This window comes from Panulirus ornatus, chromosome 21, assembly GCF_036320965.1.
Source record: "Panulirus ornatus isolate Po-2019 chromosome 21, ASM3632096v1, whole genome shotgun sequence".
Classification (NCBI taxonomy): Eukaryota; Metazoa; Arthropoda; class Malacostraca; order Decapoda; family Palinuridae; genus Panulirus; species Panulirus ornatus.
Window position 1 is genome coordinate 28,115,094 of NC_092244.1, and position 17,930 is coordinate 28,133,023.

General features: G+C 41.7%; 1 protein-coding gene across 1 annotated transcript in view; it reads right to left on the bottom strand.

Moving 5' to 3' along the window:
- Positions 1–4,399: 4,399 nt before the first annotated feature.
- Positions 4,400–17,930, bottom strand: part of LOC139756430 (uncharacterized) — a 36,362-nt gene continuing 22,831 nt past the window's right edge. The window contains exons 4-5 of the mRNA XM_071675869.1: positions 9,159–9,261; positions 4,400–4,744 (exon numbers count right to left, since the gene is read on the bottom strand). Coding sequence (XP_071531970.1) covers positions 4,469–4,744; positions 9,159–9,261 — 379 coding nt within the window. The 3' untranslated portion in view covers positions 4,400–4,468. The remainder of the gene's footprint in view (positions 4,745–9,158; positions 9,262–17,930) is intronic.

A 17,930-nucleotide genomic window follows, 5' to 3' on the forward strand; every position in this document is an offset into this window, starting at 1 on the left:
CCACACACGCAAATATACATACCTATACATCTCAACGTATATATATATATATATATATATATATATATATATATATATATACACACACACACACACAGACATATACATACATACACATGTACATAATTCAAACTATCTGCCTTTACTTATTCCCATCGCCACCTCGCCACACATGAAATAATCCCCGCCTCCCCCATGTGTGCGAGGTAGAGCTAGGAAAAGACAACAAAGGCCACATTCGTTCACGCTCAGTCTCTAGCTGTCATGTAATAATGCACCGAGACACAGCTCCCTTTCCACATCCAGGCCCCACAAAACTTTCCATGGTTTACCCGAGACGCTTCACATGCCCTGGTTCAATCCATTGACAGCACGTCAACCCCGGTATACCATATCGTTCCAATTCACTCTATTTCTTGCACGCCTTTCATCCTCCCTCCTGCATGTTCAGGTCCCGATCACTCAAAATCTTCTTCACTCCATCTTTCCACCTCCAATTTGGTCTCCCACTTCTCGTTCCCTTCACCTCCGACACATATATCCTCTTGTTCAATCTTTCCTCTCATTCTCTCAATGTGACCAAACCATTTCAAAACACCCTCTTCTGCTCTCTCAACCACGCTCTTTTTATTACCACACCTCTCTTACCCTTACATTACTTATTCGATCAAACCACTTCACACCGCATACTGTCCTCAAACATCTCATTTCCAGCACATCCACCCTCCTGCGCACAACTCTATCCATAGCCCACGCCTTGCAACCATACAACATTGTTGGATCCACTATTCCTTCAAACAAACCCATTTGTGCTTTCAGAGATAATGTTCTCGACTTCCACACATTCTTCAACACTCCCACAATTTTCGCCCCCTCCCCCATCCTATCATTCACTTCCGCTTCCATGGTTCCATCCGCTGCCAGATCCAATCCCACATATCTAAAAAACTTTACTTCAAGTTTTTCTCCATTCAAACTTACCTCCCAAATGACTTGACCCTCAACCCTACTGTACCTAATAACCTTGCTCTTATTCACATTTACTCTTAACTTTCTTTCACACACCTTACCAAACTCAGTCACCAGCTTCTGTAGTTTCTCACATGAATCAGCCACCAGCGCTGTATCATCAGCGAACAACTGACTCACTTCCCAAGCTCTCTCATCCACAACAGACTTCATACTTGCCCCTCTTTCCAAAACTCTTGCATTCACCACCCTCACAACCCCACCCATAAACAAATTAAACAACCATGGAGACAGCACACACCCCTGCCACAAACCTACATTCACTGAAAACCTATCACTTTCCTCTCTTCCTACACGTACACATCCCTTACATCCTCCATAAAAACTTTTCACTGCTTCTAACAACTTGCCTCCCACACATATATTCTTAATACCTTCCACAGAGAATGTCTATCAACATTTTCATATGCCTTCTCCAGATCATGCATAAAAGCTACATACAAATCCATTTGCTTTTCTAAGTATTTCTCATATACATTCTTCAAAGCAAACACCTGATCCACACATCCTCTACCACTTCTGAAACCACACTGCTCTTCCCCAATCTGATGCTCTGTACATGCCTTCACCCTCTCGATCAATACCCTCCCATATAATTTACGAGGAATAATTAAACTTGTACCTCTGTAATTTGAGCACTCATCTTTTTTTTTTTTTTTTTATACTTTGTCGCTGTCTCCCGCGTTTGCGAGGTAGCGCAAGGAAACAGACGAAAGAAATGGCCCAACCCCCCCCCCATACACATGTACATACACACGTCCACACATGCAAATATACATACCTACACAGCTTTCCTTGGTTTACCCCGGACGCTTCACATGCCTTGATTCAATCCACTGACAGCACGTCAACCCCTGTATACCACATCGCTCCAATTCACTCTATTCCTTGCCCTCCTTTCACCCTCCTGCATGTTCAGGCCCCGATCACACAAAATCCTTTTCACTCCATCTTTCCACCTCCAATTTGGTCTCCCTCTTCTCCTCGTTCCCTCCACCTCCGACACATATATCCTCTTGGTCAATCTTTCCTCACTCATTCTCTCCATGTGCCCAAACCATTTCAAAACACCCTCTTCTGCTCTCTCAACCATGCTCTTTTTATTTCCACACATCTCTCTTACCCTTACGTTACTTACTCGATCAAACCACCTCACACCACACATTGTCCTCAAACATCCCATTTCCAGCACATCCATCCTCCTGCGCACAACTCTATCCATAGCCCACGCCTCGCAACCATACAACATTGTTGGAACTACTATTCCTTCAAACATACCCATTTTTGCTTTCCGGGATAATGTTCTCGACTTCCACACATTTTTCAAGGCTCCCAAAATTTTCGCCCCCTCCCCCACCCTATGATCCACTTCCGCTTCCATGGTTCCATCCGCTGACAGATCCACTCCCAGATATCTAAAACACTTCACTTCCTCCAGTTTTTCTCCATTCAAACTCACCTCCCAATTGACTTGACCCTCAACCCTACTGTACCTAATAACCTTGCTCTTATTCACATTTACTCTTAACTTTCTTCTTCCACACACTTTACCAAACTCAGTCACCAGCTTCTGCAGTTTCTCACATGAATCCGCCACCAGCGCTGTATCATCAGCGAACAACAACTGACTCACTTCCCAAGCTCTCTCATCCCCAACAGACTTCATACTTGCCCCTCTTTCCAAGACTCTTGCATTTACCTCCCTAACAACCCCATCCATAAACAAATTAAACAACCATGGAGACATCACACACCCCTGCCGCAAACCTACATTCACTGAGAACCAATCACTTTCCTCTCTTCCTACACGTACACATGCCTTACATCCTCGATAAAAACTTTTCACTGCTTCTAACAACTTGCCTCCCACACCATATATTCTTAATACCTTCCACAGAGCATCTCTATCAACTCTATCATATGCCTTCTCCAGATCCATAAATGCTACATACAAATCCATTTGCTTTTCTAAGTATTTCTCACATACATTCTTCAAAGCAAACACCTGATCCACACATCCTCTACCACTTCTGAAACCACACTGCTCTTCCCCAATCTGATGCTCTGTACATGCCTTCACCCTCTCAATCAATACCCTCCCATATAATTTACCAGGAATACTCAACAAACTTATACCTCTGTAATTTGAGCACTCACTCTTATCCCCTTTGCCTTTGTACAATGGCACTATGCACGCATTCCGCCAATCCTCAGGCACCTCACCATGAGTCATACATACATTAAATAACCTTACCAACCAGTCAACAATACAGTCACCCCCTTTTTTAATAAATTCCACTGCAATACCATCCAAACCTGCTGCCTTGCCGGCTTTCATCTTCCGCAAAGCTTTTACTACCTCTTCTCTGTTTACCAAATCATTTTCCCTAACCCTCTCACTTTGCACACCACCCCGACCAAAACACCCTATATCTGCCACTCTGTCATCAGACACATTCAACAAACCTTCAAAATACTCATTCCATCTCCTTCTCACATCACCACTACTTATCACCTCCCCATTTACGCCCTTCACTGAAGTTCCCATTTGCTCCCTTGTCTTACGCACCCTATTTACCTCCTTCCAGAACATCTTTTTATTCTCCCTAAAATTTACTGATAGTCTCTCACCCCAACTCTCATTTGCCCTTTTTTTCACCTCTTGCACCTTTCTCTTGACCTCCTGTCTCTTTCTTTTATACTTCTCCCACTCAATTGCATTTTTTCCCTGCAAAAATCGTCCAAATGCCTCTCTCTTCTCTTTCACTAATACTCATCTTCTTATTCTCACTAAAATTTAATGATACTCTCACCCCAACTTTCATTTGCACTCTTTTTCACCTTTTGACCTCCTGCTGCTTTCTTTTATACATTTTCCAGTCATTTGCACTGCTTCCCTGCAAAAATCGTTCAAATGCCTCTCTAACAACCTTACTTCTTCATTCCACCACTCATAAACTCTTTCTAAATCTGCACATCTCCCACATTTCTCATGCATCTTTTGCACTAGCTATCACTGCTTCCCTACATACATCTCATTCCTCTCCCACACCTCTCACGTCTTTTGCTATCACCTTTTGTCAGTCTACACTCAATCTCCCCTAGTACTCCCTCACATGTCTCCTTTCCAAGCTCGCGCACTCTCACCACTCTCTTCTCCCCAACATTCTCTCTTCTATGAAAAACTACACTGGGGGAAAGCCACGATGGGAAAAAAGGTGGACATATGAAGATACAGGAAAGGAGAATGTCTTTAAAAATAATGCTTTGACCTGTTGAGATAAAGGAGGAAGTTAGGAGATTGTCATCTTTGAATATCATCATAACGTACAATTCGTCTTTTTTTCGACAGGGAGAGAGATACTATTGATGATACATACGATTATATTTTTGTATCATTTCATTATATAACAAACAGTGACAATGTTCAAACTACGAATCATTCATCGTCATCATCATCGTCATTGTCATCATCATCGTCATCATCATCATCATCATCCTCCTCTTCAGCATCATCCCCCTCTTCAGCTTCATCCCCATCCTCAGCTTCATCCCCATCTTCAGCATCATCATCGTCATCACCCTCATCATCTTCACCCTCGTCGTCATCACCCTCTTCATCATCATCATCACTTTCACCTTCTTCCTCCACATCCTCACCATCTTCAGCTGTCACATCATCGTTGCCTTCGACATCATCATTTACTTTTGATACCTGAAGATGAATCAATTACAAAAAAGACATGTTATCCATCATGAAATTCATAAGACTAGAGTAATAGGTGGGAACATTAGGTAGAAATGTTTACTGGGTAGAAGTGGTAGGTAGGAATATTGGGTGGGAGAATTAGGTAGAAGTAATGGAGAATTTGGTAGTCACTGGGTGAAAACAACAGGTACCAGCCTCTGGAAACAATGCACTAGGGTTGTGCCAGGAAAAGATAAAAAGGCCACATGTAAACACCCAGTCTCTAGTTGTCTTAAGTAATGCAACGAAACCACAGCTCCCTTTCCACATCCAGGCCCCACACACCTTTCCACGGTTTACCCCAGATGCTTCACATGCCCTGGTTCAGTCCATTAACAGCACATAGACCCCAGTATACCACATCGTTTCAATTAACTATTCCTTGCACAACTCTCACCCTACTCCTATATTCAGGCCCCGATCGCTCAGTCTTTTTCACTCCATCCTTCCACCTCCAATATGGTCTCCTGCTTCTTGTTCCCTTCACCTCTAACATATATCCTCTTTGACAATGTTTCCTCAATAATTCTCTCCATATGCCCACACCATTTCAACACACCCTCTTCTGCTCTCTCAACCACACTTTTTATTTCCCCACATATCTCTTACCCTCTCATTACTTGATCAAACCACCTCACATCAAATATTGTACTCAAACATTTTGTTTCCAACACATTCACCCTCCTGTGAAACCCTATCTATAGCCCATGCCTTGCAACCATATAACACTGTTGGAGCTACTATTCCATCAAACATAACAATTTTTGCTCTCCAAGATAACGTTCTCTCCTTCCACACATTCTTCATCACTCCCTCCCAACCCTGCGACTCACTTCTCCTCCCATGGTTCCAACTGCTGCTAAGCCCACTCCCAGATGTATGAAACACTTCACTTCCAATTTTTCTCCATTCAAACTAATCCCAATTAACTTGCCCCTCTTAATTACATTTGCTTTCAACTTTCTCCTTTTACATACATTTCCAACTCAGTCACCAACCTCTGAAGTTTCTCACATGAATCAGCCACTTGAGCTGTATCATCGGCAAACGACGACTCATTCCCCAGGTGCACTCATCCACAACAGGCTGCATACTCGCCCCTCTCTCCAAAACTTTTGCATTTAACTCGCTAACCACATTCACTGGGAACCAATCACTCTCCTCTCTTTCTACTCGTACACATGCCTTACATCCTCAACAAAAACTTTTGACCGCTTCTAGCAACTTACCTCACAGACCATATACTCTTAAAACCTTCCACAAAGCTTTTCTATCAACCCTATCATATGCCTTTCTAGATAAATAAATGCTACATACAAATCCATCGATTTTTCTAAGTATTTCTCATACATTCTTCAAAGCAAACACCTGATCCACACATTCTCTACCACTTCTGAACCAACAATGCTCTTCCCCAATCTGATGCTCTGTACATGCCCTCACTCTCACATTCAATACCCTTCCACATAATTCCCAGGAATACTCATCAAACTTATGCCTCTGTAGTTTGAACAATCAATTATATCCCCTTTGCCTTAGTACAATGCATGCATTCTACCAATCCTCAGGCACTTCACCATGACCCATACATACACTTAATATCCTTATGAACCCATCAACAACACAGCCACCCCCTCCATTTTTAATAAATTCCAGTGCAATACCACCCAAACCCACCACCTTGCTGGATTTCATCTTCCACTAAGCTTTCACTACCTCTTCTCTCTTTACCAAACCACTCTCCCTGACCCTTTCCCTTCACACACCATCCAGACCAAAACACCATGTATCTACCACTCTATCATGAAACACATTCAACAGATATTAAAAATACTAACTCCATCTTCTCACTTCACTACCTGAAAGGGGATTGAAAGATATACAAAAGAGAGTAGCATGAAGTCAAGAACATGATGATGCAGGGGCAGACTTTGAGAACTGATGATTTTGGCAAAGTGACAACAATTTGGCTGAGTGACAACAAACTACATTCAAGGGCAGACTTTGAGAACAGATGATTTTGGCAGTGACAACAATTTGGCTGAGTGACAACAAACATTGTAAATATGATGCTTTAGAGGGAAGTTAACATGTGAGAAAAACAAGAGAACAAATGGGAATATCAATGATGGGGTAAATGAGGAAGTGATAACTGACAGTGATGAAGTGAAGTGGATATGGAATGAGCACTTAGAAAGATGGCTGAATGTGTTTGATCAAGTATGGTGTCTGGAAGAGGAAGGTATGCAAAGTCAGTCATGAAAAGTGGTTTCATGAGAAGAAGTGGCAAAATTCTTGAATAAAATGAAATGAGGAGAGATGACTGAAATGGATTGTGCTGCTGTTGAATTTCTTAAGAAGGGGCGAGTGTGATGATTCGTTAGTCAGGATTTTTAACTTATGCATGGATCATGACGACATGACATGTCACACAATTGGTGAAAATATGTGTATAGTGCCACCATATAAACGTAAGGGAGACATGTGAGAGTACAAAGTACAGAGCTGTAAGTTTGTTGAGTATATCTAGTATGTTGTATGGGAGAGTGAAGACATGTACATGGTATCAGATTAAGGAGGAACAATGGGGAATCAGGAATGGTACCTGATGTGAGGATATGATATTTGCTTAAAAGAATATGTGGATCTGGCATTTGCATAAAATAATGTGTGAGAAATACTTAGACTCCAAATCTTAAAGGAACACAAGGATTTGTACAAGCCATTTATGGATCTGAAGAAATCATATAATATAGATCATAGGGAGACTTTGAGGAAGGCTTCACGAATATATGGAACAGCTGCATGACTGTGGCAGTTAATGTGCACAAGACTGGGTATATCAGTAAGTGATTTAAATGCAGAGGTAAGAATTTTGGTGCCTCAGATCTAAGACATGATTGTAAGTTTATTCAAACCACTGAATAAGAATATGACCTTCATTTCCTTCTAGCAGCTATAGTTTTTGAGATAATGCATTTATCAATAATTGTACCTCTTATGAGAATAGATAAGTTTTAAGTGGAGCTTAAAATGTGTGCTTCTACACAATGGCAACAAATATGGATCAATCCCAATGGTCACTCAACTAAGATGACTGAACAGCAGGAAACAATTGCCCTGGTCTTACAGAAGATATCATACCACGATCACCAATGACTAATCTGTGCAGACTTTTCACTTGGGTCAGCAGAGTGGATACACCATGTATCCCTCCTTTATGTCTATGGGATAGTAGAGCTAAGGATGAACATTGGGTGAGAAAACAATGGCCTCTAAAAAAAACACAGTGGTTTGAGAAAAGAATGTAATCGCAAAACCCTTGGTTGACAGAGATAAGATCATTAAACCACCACTGCACATTAAACTAGGTTTAATGAGACAGCTTGTAAAGGCTTTGAACAAAGAAGGGGACTGCTTTGACAACATATGCAGAAAATTTCCTGTGCTATGGAGAAGCTGAAGGCAGGTATTTTCAACGAGCCCCAAACCAGGGAACTCATGAAGGACTAACATTTCCAAGATGCAATAAACAAAGCTGAGGCAGATGCATGGTCTTCATTCACTCTGGTTATATGGAATTTTCTTGGGAACTATAAAGCTGATAACTACTCTGAACTAGTGGAGAATATGCTCTCTTCTTTCCATCAACTCTGCTGTAAAATGAGCATCAAAGTGCATTACCTCCACAGCCACTTGGATTATTTCCCAGACAACCTTGGTGGCCTTCGTGATGAACAGAGTGAACAATTCCACCGTGACCATAGTGATGAACAAGGCAAACAATTCCACCAAGATTTAAAAACCATAGAAGAAAGATACCAAGGACACTGGGATACCCATATGATGGCGGATTACTTCTGGACCATTCATGATTGTCCTGGGGCAGCTCACCGCAAAAAGTGTTTGAAATGTGAAATGTTCAAGTAAATGAACATTGTATCAATGATATATAACTTTCTATGCTTGTTTCACCATTATCAGATTCTACTGGCGTAATTAAATTTTTTATATTTAAAAACGAATTCTACTTGTATGAAGCCATTTTTCTTATCAAAAAGGCAACAATAATGACTTGTAGTCATCAATCCTAGTGCCTAATCGGCTGTATGCATAGCAATTATGGGTACATCATATCTTGATAACCAGAAATAACAAAAGCAAAATCTACCTAAAAAAAGGCCTAATATCTCAGGCACCAAATTTTGTGTAACCTGTGATATATAATATAATTCAAGGGTATAAACTTTATGATCATGGCAAAATAAGAAATAAAAGTATATGAAATGAAATTCTCATTTTCAGTGTAAACTAACACTTTAAGGAGAAATGACTTGAAAATATAGCTTTATCTGAAGGGTTAACTTGCAAAATAACTTACCTCAGTTTTCTGCTTTTTATTTTGAGACTCTTTTGAATCATCTGCAACTCTCTTTCCTTGCTCTGGATTTGCAGAATCCTTAAGACCTTCAAAACCAAGCATCCTGAAACATCCATAAACCCACTAAAATATTCATACTTATCAAAATCTACAAGTGATTTAGTTTTCATCCACTGAAAGGTTTTCATTCAAATGTTAAACCAGGAAAATTTGCACACTCATAGGACAAAGCATGAGGACTGGAAAAAAAAAAAAAAAGTCAAATCTAATGAATATCATCAATCACAGCCCCCTCCAATATTTTCAACAATCATTCCCAACTTTTCCATTCCTTCCAAGATATTATTCTATCGTTCCATGTCATTTACCATAGGCATAACATACATTTACAAACAGTATCACATAAAAGCAGATTAAATTTGACAAAAAGGGGTCATGTGCAATAATTTACAAACCTATAATGAAAAAACTGACAATATTGAAGAAGGGACTCTAAAAAAGATGAAAAAGGGAATGTACCTCAAAGCCTCTAATGTAGCAACCTATGATTCAAGGATCTGTTAACCCAAGAATGTTTCCAAATTATAGGTGGAAAAAGTGTTTCCCACAGTGCTTTATTTTCCATGGTAGTAAAGCATGAGTGCAATAGGAAGGGACAAGGCTCAGTACTTCTCAGGGAAAGCAAGTCTGCATAAAGGAAGTGTGGTGACAAAGTAGTTGCTTAATCTGCAAAATTCTTAAGAGCAATGGCCAGTTCTATTGTATAATGAAGGTTTGGGTGGGCATGACAGGCAAATCAGTTGCGGGCAGTTTGCAAATAACAAAGGTCTTACAATGCCCAGAGATGGAAGGTTGGAGCAAAATAAGCTTTGAAATATCGTGACCTTAACTTTAAGGAGAGTGAGCACATGGAGAGGAATGAACTGGATCAATGTGGTATACAGGGGAATAACATGCTGTCAAATAACACTTGACAAGACTTAAATAATTTTAGTAAAAGCTTTGCGGAAGATGAAAGCCGGCAAGGCAGCAGGTTTGGATGGTATTGCAGTGGAATTTATTAAAAAAGGGGGTGACTGTATTGTTGACTGGTTGGTAAGGTTATTTAATGTATGTATGACTCATGGTGAGGTGCCTGAGGATTGGCGGAATGCGTGCATAGTGCCATTGTACAAAGGCAAAGGGGATAAGAGTGAGTGCTCAAATTACAGAGGTATAAGTTTGTTGAGTATTCCTGGTAAATTATATGGGAGGGTATCGATTGAGAGGGTGAAGGCATGTACAGAGCATCAGATTGGGGAAGAGCAGTGCGGTTTCAGAAGTGGTAGAGGATGTGTGGATCAGGTGTTTGCTTTGAAGAATGTATGTGAGAAATACTTAGAAAAGCAAATGGATTTGTATGTAGCATTTATGGATCTGGAGAAGGCATATGATAGAGTTGATAGAGATGCTCTGTGGAAGGTATTAAGAATATATGGTGTGGGAGGCAAGTTGTTAGAAGCAGTGAAAAGTTTTTATCGAGGATGTAAGGCATGTGTACGTGTAGGAAGAGAGGAAAGTGATTGGTTCTCAGTGAATGTAGGTTTGCGGCAGGGGTGTGTGATGTCTCCATGGTTGTTTAATTTGTTTATGGATGGGGTTGTTAGGGAGGTAAATGCAAGAGTCCTGGAAAGAGGGGCAAGTATGAAGTCTGTTGGGGATGAGAGAGCTTGGGAAGTGAGTCAGTTGTTGTTCGCTGATGATGCAGCGCTGGTGGCGGATTCATGTGAGAAACTGCAGAAGCTGGTGACTGAGTTTGGTAAAGTGTGTGGAAGAAGAAAGTTAAGAGTAAATGTGAATAAGAGCAAGGTTATTAGGTACAGTAGGGTTGAGGGTCAAGTCAATTGGGAGGTGAGTTTGAATGGAGAAAAACTGGAGGAAGTGAAGTGTTTTAGATATCTGGGAGTGGATCTGTCAGCGGATGGAACCATGGAAGCGGAAGTGGATCATAGGGTGGGGGAGGGGGCGAAAATTTTGGGAGCCTTGAAAAATGTGTGGAAGTCGAGAACATTATCTCGGAAAGCAAAAATGGGTATGTTTGAAGGAATAGTGGTTCAAACAATGCTGTATGGTTGCGAGGCGTGGGCTATGGATAGAGTTGTGCGCAGGAGGATGGATGTGCTGGAAATGAGATGTTTGAGGACAATGTGTGGTGTGAGGTGGTTTGATCGAGTAAGTAACGTAAGGGTAAGAGAGATGTGTGGAAATAAAAAGAGCGTGGTTGAGAGAGCAGAAGAGGGTGTTTTGAAATGGTTTGGGCACATGGAGAGAATGAGTGAGGAAAGATTGACCAAGAGGATATACGTGTCAGAGGTGGAGGGAACGAGGAGAAGAGGGAGACCAAATTGGAGGTGGAAAGATGGAGTGAAAAAGATTTTGTGTGATCGGGGCCTGAACATGCAGGAGGGTGAAAGGAGGGCAAGGAATAGAGTGAATTGGAGCGATGTGGTATACAGGGGTTGACGTGCTGTCAGTGGATTGAATCAAGGCATGTGAAGCGTCTGGGGTAAACCATGGAAAGCTGTGTAGGTATGTATATTGAGTGTGTGGACGTGTGTATGTACATGTGTATGGGGGGGGGGGGGTTTGGGCCATTTCTTTCGTCTGTTTCCTTGCGCTACCTCGCAAATGCGGGAGACAGCGACAAAGTATAAAAAAAAAAAAAAAAAAAAAAAAAAAAAAAAGACTTAAATTGTACCACTCATTCTTTGCAACTTCAAAATTTTCCAGTTGTGACTGCTTTGCACTAGCCCTGCCAATTGGCAAATTGGTAGGAGCAAGAGGCAGTGGGAAGGAGCAGCATTAACTGGGACCATTAGATTTGGTAGTAGTAGTAGTGGAGGGAGTATGTGATAGTGTAAGAAAGTAAACTCTAGATAGATATGGGTAAAACTAAAAGTGGATGGAGAGAGATGGGTGATTATTGGTGCATATGCACCTGGGCATGAGAAGAAAGATCATGAGAGGCAAGTGTTTTGGGAGCAGCTGAGCGAGTGTGTTAGTAGTTTTGATGTACGAGACCAGGTTATAGTGATGGGTGATTTGAATGCAAAGGTGAGTACTGTGGCAGTTGAGGGAATAATTTGGTGTACATGGGATGTTCAGTGTTGTAAATGGAAATGGTGAAGAGCTTGTAGATTTGTGTGCTAAAAGAGGACTGATGATTGGGAATACCTGGTTTAAAAAGAGAGATATACATAAGTATACGTATGGAAGTAGGAGAGATGACCAGAGAGCGTTACTGGATTATGTGTTAATTGATAGGTGCGGGGGAAGAGAGACTTTTAGATGTTAATGTACTGAGAGGTGCAACTGGAGGGATGTCTGATCATTATCTTGTGGAGGCGAAGGTAAAGATTTGTACAGGTTTTCAGAAAAGAAGAGAGAATGTTGGGGTGAAAAGAGTGGTGAGAGTAAGTGAGCTTGGGAAGGAGACTTGTGTGAGGAAGTACCATGAGAGGCTGAGTACAGAATGGAAAAAGGTGAGAACAAAGGACGTAAGGGGAGTGGGGAAGGAATGGAATGTATTTTGGGAAGCAGTGATGGGAGGGGTGGGAGGGAGGGAGCATGGGAGGGGTGGGCAGATTAGAAAGGGCAGTGAGTGGTGGGATGAAGAAGTTAAGATTATTAGTGAAAGAGAAGAGAGAGGCATTTGGACGATTTTTGCAGGGAAATAATGCAAATGAGTGGGAGATGTATAAAAGAAAGAGGCAGGAGGTCAAGAGAAACGAGCAAGAGGTGAAAGAGGACAAATGAGAGTTGGGGTGAGAGAAAATCAAATTTTAGGGAGAATAAAAAGATGTTTTGGAAGGAAGTAAATAAAGTGCGAAAGCCAAGGGAACAAATGGAACTTCAGTGAAGGGGGCAAGTGGGGAGATGATAACAAGTAGTGGTGATGTGAGAAGGAGATGGAGTGAGTAGTTTGAAGGTTTGTTGAATTTGTTTGATGATAGAGTGGCAGATGTAGGGTGTTTTGGTCGAGGTGGTGTGCAAAGTGAGACGGTTAGGGAAAATGCTTTGGTAAACAGAGAAGAGGTAGTAAAAGCTTTGCGGAAGATGAAAGCCGGCAAGGCAGCAGGTTTGGATGGTATTGCAGTGGAATTTGTTAAAAAAGGGGGTGACTGTATTGTTGACTGGTTGGTAAGGTTATTTAATGTATGTATGACTCATAGTGAGGTGCCTGAGGATTGGCGGTATGCTTGCATAGTGCCATTGTACAAAAGCAAAGGGGATTAAAGTGAGTGCTCAAATTACAGAGGTATATGTTTGTTGAGTATTCCTGGGAAATTATATGGGAGGGGTATTGATTGAGAGGGTGAAGGAATGTACAGAGCATCAGATTGGGGAAGAGCAGTGTGGTTTCAGAAGTGGTAGAGGATGTGTGAATCAGGTGTTTGCTTTGAAGAATGTATGTGAGAAATACTTAGAAAAGCAAATGGATTTGTATGTAGCATTTATGGATCTAGAGAAGGCATATGATAGAGTTGATAGAGATGCTCTGTGGAAGGTATTAAGAATATATGATGTGGGAAGCAAGTTGTTAAAAGCAGTGAAAAGTTTCTATCGAGGATGTAAGGCATGTGTACGTGTAGGAAGAGATGAAAGTGATTGGTTCTCAGTGAATATAGGTTTGCGGCAGGGGTGTGTGATGTCTCCATGGTTGTTTAATTTGTTTATGGATGGGGTTGGTCGGGAGGTGAATGCAAGAGTTTTGGAAAGAGGGGCAAGTATGTAGTTTGTTGTGGGGGAGAGAGCTTAGGAAGCAAGTCAGTTGTTCGCTGATGATACAGCACTGGTGGCTGATTCGTGTGAGAAACTGAAGCTGGTGACTTGAGTTTGGTTAAGTGTGTGAAAGAAGAAAGCTGAGAGTAAAAGTGAATAAGAGCAAGGTTATCAGGTACATTAGGGTTGAGGGACAAGTCAACTGGGAGGTAAGTTTGAATGGAGGAATACTGGAGGAAGTGAAGTGTTTTAGATATCTGGGAGTGGATTTGGCAGCGGATGGAACTATGAAAGCAGAAGTGAATCATAGGGTGGGGGAGGGGGCGAAATTTCTGGGAGCCTTGAAGAATGTGTGGAAGTCAAGAACATTATCTCAGAAAGCAAAAATGGGTGTTTGAAGGAATAGCAGTTCCAACAATGTAGCAAAAATGGGTATGTTTGAAGGAATATCGGTTCCAACAATGTTATATGGTTGAGAGGCGTCGGCTATTTACAGAGTTGTGCGGAGGAGGGTGGATGTGCCGGAAATGAGATGTTTGAGGATAATATGTGGTGTGAGGCGGTTTGATTAAGTAATAATAGGGTAAGAGAGATGTGTGGTAGTAAAAAGAGTGTGGTTGAGAGAGCAGAGGAGGGTGTTTTGAAATGGTTTGGTCACATAGAGAATGAGTGAGGAAAGATTGACCAAGAGGATATACGTGTCAGAGGTGGAGGGAACGAGAAGTGGGAGACCAAACTGGAGGTGAAAAGATGGAGTGAAAAATATTTTGAGTGGTTGAGGCCTGAACATGCAGGAGGGTGAACGGTGTGCAAGGAATAGAGTGAATTGGAATGACGTGGTACACCAGGGTCGATGTGCTGTCAATGGATTGAACCAGGGCATGAAGCCTCTGGGGTAAACCTAGTTGAGTTCTGTGGGGTCTGGATGTGGAAAGGGAGCTGTGGTTTCGGTGCATTATACATGACAGCTAGAGACTTGAGTGTGAATGAATGTGGCCTTTGTTGTCTTTTCCTAGCGCTACCTCGCACACACACGTGTGTGTGTGTGTGTGTGTGTGTGTGTGTGTGTGTGTGTGTGTGTGTGTCTGTGTGTGTGTGTGTGTGTGTGTGTGGTATGGTGTGGTATGGTGTGGTGTGTTTTGTTGTTGTTATTTCATGTGTGGTGGGGTGGCGATGGGAATGAATAAAGGCAGACAGTATAAATTATGTACATGTGTATATATGTATATGTCTGTGTATATATATGTATACGTTGAGATGTATAGGTATGTATATTTGCGTGTTTGGACATATGTGGGTGTGTTGGGCCCTTCTTTTGTCTGTTTCCTTGCGCTACCTTGCTAACGCGGGAGACAACAAAGTAAAAAAAAAAAAATTATGTTATTATTTGATCATTATTAATATACTTAGTCTCCCATGTTTGTGAGGTAGTGCAATGAAACAGACAAAAGAATAGCCCAACCCACTCACATACATATGCATATACTTAAATGCCCACACACGCACATGTAAATACCAATACATTTTGACGTATACATACATATACACAGGCATACACATGTACATATTCATACTTGCTACCTTCATCCATTCCTGTCCCCACCCTGCCACACATGAAACTGCACCCCCACCTCCCTCTGCGTGTGGGCGTGAGGTAGCGCTAGGAAAAGACAACAAAGCCACATTTGTTCACACTCAGTCTCTAGCTGTCATGTGTAATGCACCGAAAACACTGCCCCCTTTCCACATCCAGGCCCCACAAAACTTCCATGGTTTACCCCAGACGCTTTACATGCAGGAAACTGCGACAGAGTATAATAAAAGAAAAAAAAATAAGATATTGGTACAGAAAATTGTTGCTTCATCTTCATCTACAGCAGGAAACCACTTTTAGCACTTATTTCTAAAAACTTTGGTCATTGTGTAAATCTAACATAATTCGTTCACAGATCTGAACTCCTTTTCAAACTTCTACCTAACCATCAGTCTTTCCAATACTCTACTTGTAATCATGCACTTCACCAGGATATGCTGTCTTTGCCATGCCATGTTTCTTAATTATTTTTTCCATGTTTATGCTTTCTGCCTCATCCACATTTGGACTGCCGGTATTCTGTCCACAAACTTACAACTCACTCTTCTTAACTCTTGATTTTCCTGTCATAAGCACTGAGCTTGTCCTTGCCCTGCCATTTGGCATAATATCAGGAACAAGTTATAATTAACATTTAGGAACAATAGGAAGGAGAATTTGCTGGAAGCATTAGGTTGAAGCAGTAGGGTGGAACATTGGGTAGGAGCCCCTGGAAATCCTGCACTCGAGTTAGTTACCCTCTCCCTGTGGCTGTTGTGGGTGAAGCACTACAGGATAAGAAGTGGCACTCAAATTCACCAGTTTTGGAGCTTTTGCCAGGACATCCCCTTAGGGGGTTCCTGGAGGGAATGGAAGTCAGCTAAACATGTATGGATAGATAGATTGCTACAGATTGGATAAGTGCAAGTGGAGCCACTGATCATATCTGGCACTACCTTGCAAGTTAGAAACACTTAAGTATAAAAATAATACAATAAAGTTATTTGTTTTAAATAGTATTACCTGGAGGATAAGGAAAAAAAGAAAACCATCCTTAAATTTCCTGCATGTCAAGAGAGGGTGTAACTAGAAGGGGAAAGTGTGGGGGCTGGAAATCACTCTCATCCTTGCACTGCAATACCTAAGAACAGAAACAGCCAAGCAAGGAGTGCTGATCCTCCTCAATGGTTCAGGTTAAGGTGTCAATATTTTTTTTTTTTTTTTTTTTTTTTTTTTAATACTCTGTCGCTGTCTCCCGCGTTTGCGAGGTAGCGCAAGGAAACAGACGAAAGAAATGGCCCAACCCCCCCATACACATGTACATACACACGTCCACACACGCAAATATACATACCTACACAGCTTTCCATGGTTTACCCCAGACGCTTCACATGCCTTGATTCAATCCACTGACAGCACGTCAACCCCTGTATACCACATCGCTCCAATTCACTCTATTCCTTGCCCTCCTTTCACCCTCCTGCATGTTCAGGCCCCGATCACACAAAATCTTTTTCACTCCATCTTTCCACCTCCAATTTGGTCTCCCTCTTCTCCTCGTTCCCTCCACCTCCAAAAGAAGGAACAGAGAAGAGGGCCAGGTGAGGATATTCCCTCAAAGGCCCAGTCCTCTGTTCTTAACGCTACCTCGCTATCCTGCCGCAAACCTACATTCACTGAGAACCAATCACTTTCCTCTCTTCCTACACGTACACATGCCTTACATCCTCGATAAAAACTTTTCACTGCTTCTAACAACTTGCCTCCCACACCATATATTCTTAATACCTTCCATAAAGCATCTCTATCAACTCTATCATGTGCCTTCTCCAGATCCATAAATGCTACATACAAATCCATTTGCTTTTCTAAGTATTTCTCACATACATTCTTCAAAGCAAACACCTGATCCACACATCCTCTACCATTTCTGAAACCACACTACTCTTCCCCAATCTGATGCTCTGTACATGACTTTACCCTCTCAATCAATACCCTCCCATATAATTTACCAGGAGTACTCAACAAACTTATACCTCTGTAATTTGAGCACTCACTCTTATCCCCTTTGCCTTTGTAAAATGGCACTATGCACGCATTCCGCCAATCCTCAGGCACCTCACTATGAGTCATACATACATTAAATAACCTTACCAACCAGACAATAATACAGTCACCCCCTTTTTTAATAAATTCCACTGCAATACCATCCAAACCTGCTGCCTTGCCGGCTTTCATCTTCCGCAAAGCTTTTACTACCTCTTCTCTGTTTACCAAATCATTTTCCCTAACCCTCTCACTTTGCACACCACCTCGACCAAAACACCCTATATCTGCCACTATCTTCCACAAAGCTTTTACTACCTCTTCTCTGTTTACCAAATCATTTTCCCTAACCCTCTCACTTTGCACACCATCTCGACCAAAACACCCTATAT